This window comes from Solea solea, chromosome 6, assembly GCF_958295425.1.
Source record: "Solea solea chromosome 6, fSolSol10.1, whole genome shotgun sequence".
NCBI classification, from domain to species: Eukaryota; Metazoa; Chordata; class Actinopteri; order Pleuronectiformes; family Soleidae; genus Solea; species Solea solea.
In genome coordinates this window covers 11,720,944-11,730,904 of record NC_081139.1, presented here as the reverse complement: position 1 = coordinate 11,730,904, position 9,961 = coordinate 11,720,944, and the positions used below count along the sequence as shown (strand labels likewise).

General features: G+C 38.3%; 1 protein-coding gene across 1 annotated transcript; it reads left to right on the top strand.

The window, feature by feature from the left end:
* Nucleotides 1-1,299: 1,299 nt before the first annotated feature.
* slc16a1a (solute carrier family 16 member 1a) lies at nucleotides 1,300-9,745 on the top strand. The gene is made up of 5 exons (XM_058630701.1): nucleotides 1,300-1,584; nucleotides 4,741-5,009; nucleotides 7,672-7,815; nucleotides 8,016-8,789; nucleotides 8,886-9,745. The coding sequence occupies exons 2-5, from the start codon at nucleotides 4,793-4,795 to the stop codon at nucleotides 9,119-9,121; spliced, it is 1,371 nt and encodes a 456-aa protein (XP_058486684.1). The 5' UTR covers nucleotides 1,300-1,584; nucleotides 4,741-4,792; the 3' UTR covers nucleotides 9,122-9,745.
* Nucleotides 9,746-9,961: the final 216 nt, after the last annotated feature.

The following is a 9,961-nucleotide window of genomic DNA, read 5'->3' as shown; positions in this document are numbered from 1 at the left end:
ACAACACCAGCTGTAAATCACATATGTGTCATTCTTTATAGTCCATTTTCCTCTAAATGGGAACATCATTTACAAAGGTGACATTATGTGCTGTTGGAGAAGCCCTGAAACTAGTGATTGAGAACAGCAACTCATCAGGAAAATGTTAACTAGTGTTATAAATCATGTGGGAAGTAAGATAATTTCCCCATAGACGTCATTCAAATGGAGTTATTTTTCAACCAGCTGTGGATATTCACTATATTCTTATTTCCTGGTTGGCTCCATGAAGAATCCAGAAGACTGTGTTAATTGTGTATATGCATTTTATGGATGTTCTTGATCCTGTAGTTGTATGTTATATCCATATAGTTGTGATTTTCAAGCTGTACTGCATCAATTTATTAATTAAAAAAGTGGTTTAACAGGATACGATTATTGCTTCCCCTGCTTGCATCTGCCCTGCCAGTGTATGCACACAAATGCTCCCTCAGTTAGGTCTGATATTTTTGCGACATAACCTGTTCCCAGATGAAGGACACAGAAGCAGAATACTAACGTCAACAACAACCCAAAATAATCTGAAATTACACACTGCAACTTTTAAAGGTTTTGGGGCCACAAAAGTTTTCCTGAACTGAAAATGGTCTGTGCTATTTGGAAGTTTGGGAATTTGCTTGTCATAGTACTGCAAAAACAAAACATGTGGAAACATGAAAATCTTTGGCCCAAGTCCTTCTCCCATTCCTCCCAGCCCATGCAGCAGAGAACAATAACTTATGGTAGCACTCTATAGAGACCTCTATTTGAAAAGTAATAAAAGTTCTTAGAAGTGAAAAATGGAGTGGAACAACATAAAACAGTGTAACAAAGAGAAATAATGTATCAAGGGTGTCAAGAATGTGCAAGTACTGTTTTCAACAACTGCCAGTGCTCAAGCCTTTCCTTTTCCCAAGCTCTGAGTCATTAATGTCTCCTCTGGGAGGTTTGGATAAAGGCTCGACCAGGTCTGACCTCTGAGGGTTTCAGAAATCTTTCTTTCAGGTGGATGAAGTAAACAATGTTAAGTTAAGTAGATTTCTTATACTTACAACTTCCACTATTAAGCTGAATAACACAGATGAATCAGTGTCCTATAAAGCATCTTATCTCTGAGAGTGCAGACATTATTCGATAGGGCCATGGAGTCAAACTGTGTGTGTGTGAGCTCAGCACATGACAGAGGGGTGGAGAAATAATTGTGGGGGCACAAAACTAAGCCTCCCACAGCCTATAAGAACTTGGATGACCTCATCCTACTGCACCACTGTGACCAGGCTGTCCAGCTGTTTGACCTGGGCACTGAAGAAATAACCCAACTTCTCCACTTTGAAACCGATGAAGTCTGAGGTGGAGGTGCCACTGGCAACTGCTGGACTGTCGCAGTGGATGAAGATCCACATATCAAGTCTGGAGTATCTGTGAACCTATGCAGTGATATTTCTTTCATACATATTCAGGCACACTGAGTCCATTTCAATAATGTCGACAGTGTGTTAGTTTGCCACGGAGACTGCTGTTTATCTGCAGAGCTGATCTGGCTTTTGTTTGAGAACTTCTGCCAAGGTAAGACACTTGACAAAGATAATGTGCACAGTGGCATCACTTTAAAACGAACAACGTGGATATTCTTTTTCAGTTGCTCGTTGTTTTCCATTTTTGCCCTATGACAAATTTAATTGTTGTGTTGTAACCTTAGACAAAGATTTTTTTTTTTTCAAACATTCTGCGATCAAGAATCTATGGAAACAAACCCTATGAATGTTGAATATATATGACCAGGATCTTTATATCAGTTGCATTTTTCCTAATTTTGGTTTATTGACTTCAGGTTATGTTGTCTGTTCTGTTCATGTCCTCTGCTGGGCCCACCCTGCTTTGTGCTGATATCTGTGTGTTGTCAAGTGGCACTTTAAGGCCACTCATTTTGAATGCTTTATTTAGACCTTTACAGTGTGAAGAGAGAACGGGAGCCCATTTGTCTACTTAAGTCTTTCTCCTTCCTGAGAGTTAATAAATCAACTGTCCACTTTTCCCTGAAATATTTGATTTTGTTTTTCCACTCCACAGGCCAAACAACCAGTGCTTTGTATAAAATGTATTATCTGTTTTATTTGTGCACACTGTCTGTCTCACCTTGTCCCTCCATTTAACACCTATGTCAGTGCTGGAGTTTATCATTCTTCAGAAATACTGGCAGAAAATGTCTCTAGAAAACTGCCCTATTTGAAATGATACCATCCTCAGCTTCAGGTAAATTAGAATGGTGAAAATTAAATTTCATCAAATGTGGCAGATGCATGTTAAAATGATAAATCATTAATTTAACATAATTTGAATGTTGATATGTATTAACTGCTAAGAAATAGGCCTAGTCCATGTATTCATTAATTAAAGCAAAAATAGAAAATGTTTTGTCTTGAACTTGTCAGTATGATGTTAGAAGTTGATGTACAGTGTAATAATAGCTATAGAAAATTGCACCATCCATATTTATAATGATCCCCCGTAACCCTTGCTTTTCACTATGTTATTCTCTTTGCCACTGCTGCCTCTCTTTACAGCACGAATGACCTGGATTATTCTGTATCCAAAACAAGAAAATGAATAATGTTCAGTATCTACTGTGTTTTTGTATGCAGGGTTGCTTAACTCAGCACTGACTCTGAAGAAAAGAAGGATACCAGTCTCATTACTGGAGTCTTGCTACTGTTGGGTCTTTACAACACTGACCAAACCAACCAGATCAATAATACAGCTCCAAGTTGTCTGTTGCCTCAGTGGTAGAAACCAGTAATGGCTTATAAAGTAAAGTAATGAAGTAAAATAAATAACACCATGTCCTGTATACTGTATATGCTAATTATAATGTAATTAATATTGTATTAATAACAGTGCATGCTGTTTGTTCTGCTATAGGCTATAGATCAGAGGCCTCTGAAATTTCATGTGGCCCACCACTTAATATCGGGTTATTTCGGTATGTTATTTTTTAGCAATAGATTACTTTTGCATCATAAATGCATTGTCATTGTGAACTATACATTGTTGCACATCAACACAGACACTTTTATTTATTTTTTATAGCTATCGTTGAGATATCATGGTGGAATTTCACGATATGAATTTAAGCTGGTAACACCCTATTACTGAATGTTTTCACTTAACCGACCCCCTGCTGGTGGCCTCAAGTTCATTTCAGTTTGAGACCCCTGGGCTAGATAACCTACATTAGCCCCATACACAAAAAACTATTAATTTATTATCAACAATATATTTATTTTTGATATTAGTATGTAAATGTGATCTTAACACTTCAGACAAACTCAAGTGACCTTCTTCCACAGTAGAAATGTGCTCACATGGAACCCTAGCTCAAAGGTAATCTCTGTGTGTAGGCTTATTACACCAATAAGTTACCAAAAAGCAACATGTGTGTTCTTCCTGCAGACATGAAATTGTTTATTTAAATGCACAAATCTTTGCTCATCTAATCAATAAAACATACAGAACTTATATGCAGAATTTACTTCCTATACCCAAGTGATTACTGTGTAATTATTTTGATCCACAATGTCTGAATAAATAAAGAGGACATCCAAGTTTCTACTTCTTTTCCATTACCCTCTTATTGTGTCTGTGGAATAATGCAGAATGTGCATTTACAGCTGCATAGCAGCAGCTAAAATCCCAGCTCAATAACAAAAGTTCTTTAACACATTAAATATTCACTACTTGCTGCACACAACTGGCTTATCCAATAAGTTTCCAGAGTGCTAAACTAATTTATCAACAAAATCAAGCCCTCCTTGGCTGGAAAACACTACATCATCACCCAGTCCCAAGGATCACACTGAGCCTTTGAGTGGTGTAAATTCAACCTGCATTTACGGCCTGATCAATGTTCTGCTCAAATAGTCTCCTCTGTGTATACAATACAGTAAGCTGTTTGACGCTGTGGATGGACTCGTATTATTAATCACTTCTAAAGTGAGACTGTAGACGATCAGTGGGTGGGAGCTCTGTCAATATCATGCAGGGAGCAATTCAAAGCGAAGTGGGGCTGAAAATAACATCCTTGATCTTAAACTCTTTTCCTTCTGTGACAAATCTGATCTTTGGAAGTATGCACAAGGTATCAGCAAAGCAAAGGTACTCAGATGTGCTGTACACAGGTCGGTAGAAGAGAGTGAGTGATCTGTGCAACAGCTTATGATGCACATATTGATGGTGAATGTGTGAAAGTTAAAGCTACTCTGGTTAGTTAAGATGAGACAAAACTAAATCTGTGGGCTTACATATATATAAACATATATATATATATACATTAAAAAAAGATTGCATTCAATACTGAGGTTACAAAGATAATAAATATAGCTACCATTGTATCATAAAAGGTTGAAAAGGACTGCACACAATTGTGGTAGTCATTTAGCAATTTCCTGTTCTTGCATTTTTTATTCTACTTCTATCTACCTAGGTAACAACACACAATAAAATAAATGCAGAATAAATAAATCACAATCATAATGCCAGTGATTGGCATTAGTATCATCCTGTGTAACAAACAGCAAAGACTTTTATTAATTACTATTTTCATTGGTGGATTGTTATATTTGAACTAGCTTCAGTAATAACATGATCTCCTTATGTCATTATGGTTCATAGTGGTACATTTTAAACATCCCACTAACCAAGTACTTTTCTCTCTCTCCTGAACAGGTTGTCATATTTGTTGACTGTGCGAACTTAAAGAGGAACTTTCTGAGCAACAATGGCGCCTGCCATTGGTGGTCCTCAAGGGTATGAGCCCCCTGAAGGTGGCTGGGGATGGATGGTGGTGGTCGGTGCTTTCATTTCCATTGGTTTCTCCTATGCATTTCCAAAGTCCATCACAGTCTTCTTCAAAGAGATTGAGGTGATCTTCAATGCATCCAGCAGCCAAGTGTCGTGGATCTCCTCCATCATGTTAGCAGTGATGTATGGCGGAGGTGAGCTATACGATCTCAAACATAACCTGAAAAACATGGGTTTGTTTGACATTTAGCACATCAGGATTTATAGATTGAATCGATTTCTGTCACTCCGCACAACTGTAAAAGATTTATTCCGGCAGTGTTGTGGTGAAAGCCAATCCTTTACTTCTGCTCCAACACAGACACCATCAATTAATCAATTGATCAAACAGGTCAAATGAAACTCAACGTGTGAACATTTGATCATATTTAACATGAGCTTGACATTCAGATTTTGAGACCAATGCATGCACAAATTGTTATATGTATGTATAAATTGTTCGTCTCTACGTGTTGACCTTGTGGTGGACTGGCGATCTGTCCAGGGTGTGACCCCGCCTTCGCCTCATGTCAGCTGGGATTGGCTCCAGCTCCCTGTGACCTGCAAAATGAATGAATGCATGATCTGCACTAAAATTTTATTGAAACCATGATGTGAAATAAGAATTATAATACTGCTAGAATCAACCATTTCATGCTAAGAGTAAACAAAAGTGTGCTAGCCCGACTGAAGAATACAGTAAAGTCGGACATAATCCGTCTCTGGGGCACATTAATGGGGTTTATCCCTGTACTGCACTCTTTCCCTTTGATTGCTTCCCTTTGAAAGACCAACAAGGGTTCGGTTGTGTTCCCACTCTAATCAGTTGAATTAAACACTGGGTGATGTCACACTGTTCTGGCCATGAAGTCCCATGATGACAGAGCTTCATTCTCATGTGTGATATTCAACACGGAGAGACGAAAGAAAGGATGAACAAGGAGCTCCCCCAAGACCTCCGACTCTGAAATCAAAACACTGCACCTCGTTTTATTTTAATGTCATTTTAATTATTTAAAATCATGACACTAACCTCTTTTTCTAATCTCAGAGAGTTGCAGTAAAGTTCCTATATTGTGCCAAACTGATGTGAGGTGGAAACTATAGCATCACATAAAACACTTTATATTGAATCCTCCTATTCTAGCATGAGGGTGAAATTTATTTGCAAGCTCTGCAAGCAATCAAATTAAAGTAGACAGTATTTTCTAGTTAAGTTAGAACTGCATCTACTGCATAAAACTTCTGAAAAACTTTATATTATATCTCCGTGGTGTTCAAGGCAAGTGTCCAGATATAACCCGTTAAAGGAATCATGCTTTATTGCATTAAACTAGGCGCTGCATGATTACTTACTTACTACGCAGAAGAGGACATACTTGAATTGAATAGGGAAAATAACATGAATGTTTTTTGTTTTTGGCTTCACATTGTGGTTTAAGCTTCTGTCTACCTAATTTAATTATCCACAAAAGTGAGTTAAGCACTCGTCCTAACACGTTTATGAGCTATGGTATCACTGAGTGTTCAATATAGGGGTGTAACAAAAAAGTACATAAAACTACAGTTCTGTATGTTTTCTGTGATGTGGAAGAAAGGAAGAGAGAACATTTCACATGCCTTTTAAAAAGCACTGTTTTATGCTTTAAACAGACACTGACTATGGATTATGTTGCCGAAACATACAATTACAAATCACAATAGACATTCTCTCAATTCAATGAAAATAGCAAAATAGGCACATGTAAAAGTTGCATATTGAAAGGCCTAAACTGTAATAAAACTCTTCAACAGTCATTTTGTTCATGTATAAAGCAGTAAGATAGATGTAACTATGATAATAAAGGTGTTAATCAGTGATGCGAGAAGATGACAGGTGACTCCGCTGCTGTTTCTGACGCCTTCTGAGCACTTCAGTGGGGGTTCATTCACAACCACACTCCTGCATACTTAGTGCTCTTTCCATTTTTGATTCATTACATTTACAATACTCTACACTGGTTCATCTCCAACCTTTTTATTCTGAGCAACTCCGCCTTGCAGGCGGACGGAAAAAACTCATTGTTGGAGTGCAGTCTCCCTGTATCACAATTTAAAAACCCTTTGTCTTGCACCGTGCTGGCAAATGAGTCTGGACAACCTCTAAACAAAAACTGTCAGTTTCTATTAAGCTTTGCTGGGTAGTGCAGAGTTTTGGCAGACTGCATGGACCTTCATACTCATTTAGGCCAGTTGTTATGGGCTGGAGATGGAGATGGTGTTTTGTGACCTGGAGCCCACATTCATTTTAGGCATTTGTTTACAAGTCATAGTGATTTTCTTGAATTGATGTTGAATCCAAGGTGCATTCATCATCATCTCTCTCTCTCCCCCTCTCTCTCTTTGTCTCACGCACACACACACACACACACACATATATTCACATGCACATACACCCCCACCCACTTGTCTGAACTGGGGTACCTCTAAGAATCATTTAAAATTAGTTTTGAGTCAGTTTAGGAAGAATTCACAAACAAATTATTCCTCTGTCAATTTTTATGAATCTGAGAACCAAATAAATGATTATTTCATTACAGCGTTGATGGTTTTCCTGACAGTTTGCAATATTAATGGCATGAGAACACATCCACTGCAGTGCAGCACTGACAAAAAGGGAAAAAAATTGCAGAAGTTGGTTGAATTTGGTGTACCACAGCTGTGGCACCAGAGCCCTCTGGTGGTTGTATATAGAAGTGTGCATTGATGATCGCATGCAAAATCTCATCACCTCAGCTTTTTACATGAATGTGTCTGTTTGTTTCTCTGTTGTTTTAGGTCCTATCAGCAGCATCTTGGTTAATAAATATGGGAGTCGTCCTGTTATGATGGCAGGAGGGTGCCTGTCTGGATTGGGCCTTGTTGCTGCCTCATTCTGCAATTCTGTTGAAGCCCTGTACTTTTGTATTGGTGTGGTGGGAGGTACCTATTTTTACCCCCTTTTTTTATACTGTAAAGTTTTGCCATGACTCACCCATTTTTTTTCCATCTGTGCACTGTTGCCATCTAGTGTTCTAATCAATATAGTCATGTGAAAAATACAAAACATTTTGAAGTTTTTTTATGCATAAATCCTTATATTTGAAAAATGTAACTTGTACACATTTCTTTGATTTTTTTAGGCTTGGGATTGGCCTTCAATCTAAACCCTGCTCTCACCATGATTGGAAAGTACTTCTACAAGAAGCGCCCCATTGCCAACGGCCTTGCCATGGCAGGCAGTCCTGTATTTCTTTCCACCCTGGCTCCTTTAAACACCTGGTTCTTTGACCACTTTGGCTGGAGAGGAAGCTTCCTGATTCTTGGTGGTTTGCTTTTCAACTGCTGCGTCGCTGGTTCCCTCATGCGACCTATAGGACCAAAACCCAAGCCTGTAGAGAGGACCACAGAGAGGAGGACTTGCATGCAGATCATTAACAGCTTCATTGACCTCTCTTTGTTCAAGCATCGAGGATTTTTACTTTATATCATGGGCAACATTATCATGTTTTTCGGCCTCTTTGCACCACTGGTGTTCCTCAGTAATTATGCGAAAAGTAAAGATATCCCGAAAGAAAAGGCAGCTTTCTTACTGTCTGTGCTGGCCTTTGTTGACATGGTTGCCCGGCCTTCAATGGGAATGGTGGCCAACACCAAATGGGTGCGGCCCAGAATACAGTACTTCTTTGCAGCCTCTGTACTGTACAATGGTGTGTGCCACGTTCTAGCTCCAATGTCAGTAGACTACAAAGGCTTTGTCATTTATGCTATCTTCTTTGGGTTTGCGTTTGGCTGGTTAAGCTCAGTGCTTTTTGAGACCTTAATGGACCTGGTGGGAGCGCAGCGTTTCTCCAGTGCTGTTGGTCTGGTCACTATTGTGGAGTGTGGCCCTGTGTTGTTAGGGCCCCCTCTCCTTGGTGAGTACATCATCCACTATATGACCTTCTAAATTGACAATATGATTAATGTATGGGTGTTTCTGTTTGTAAGCTGATTTGTTTTGTCTTTTACAGGAAGGTTCAAAGATATCTATCATGATTACAAGTACACGTACCAGGGCTGCGGGATACTCCTCATCGTTTCCAGCGTTTTCCTGTTTTTTGGCATGGGATTAAACTATCGAATGCTGAAAAAAGAGAAAAAAGAGGAGGAGTGTAGGGCCAGGATGGGAGGTAGAGAAGAGAGGTCCAACAGGGACAATGCTGCTAATGAAGTGGCAGAGGGTGAGAAGAGAGAAGACAGTGTCTAAAACACCATGCTATGATAGTTTTTTATTGTCTCTGAGGTGTGTGTTCTTTAAAAACACATATACTCCGATAAACACTCATCACCTGTTCTATAATGTGTTGTTTGTTTGTGAGGACTGCCATAGAAATCATAGGTTCATTGCAACACTGTAAAATATTTATACATTAAAGCCCTTTAAAATCCATTTAACAAGATGCATATCACACCTCTAATATTCTTCAAGGGATTATATATGTGTTTTGTAGACTATTCCAGTTTGCCTCACCTTGTATGTCATTATATATTAATATGATGTTTTATTTTATTAAATTTCAGATTGTATAAAAACTCTGTACCCTCACTGTAGCACATTATATATAATTACCTTCTAAAATGTGTGATAAGAAATTTTTCTTTTACTATAGAACATTTGCAGTGCAGGTTTGTATTTTTTAATGATGCTGCATGTACTTTCTCCCTTATCCTAACTTTGCTTAGATTTAATAACACTGTGATAACACGGTTTACCATCTGTAAACAGCCTTAGTGCCATTATTACTTTGTATATTCTACTCGATGTCACATGAAATGAATCATGCCAATTCCCAGTTCCTCTTTTAAAATGTTTTCTTGTTAATTTGTTGAGGATTGCTAAGTATTACAAACGTTTTATAATAAAGAGCTTGAACTGTGTTGCATAGCTGTATGTATTCACTTCATAGGAACATGTACTACTTATTACAAGTTACTATGAAATACACGTCAGAAAATGAAATAAACTGCAATTTGACAAATCTAGTCCACACCATTGTATGGTTTATACATATAAGGTTGTTGTTTTTTTGTTTTTTTTTCTCAGACA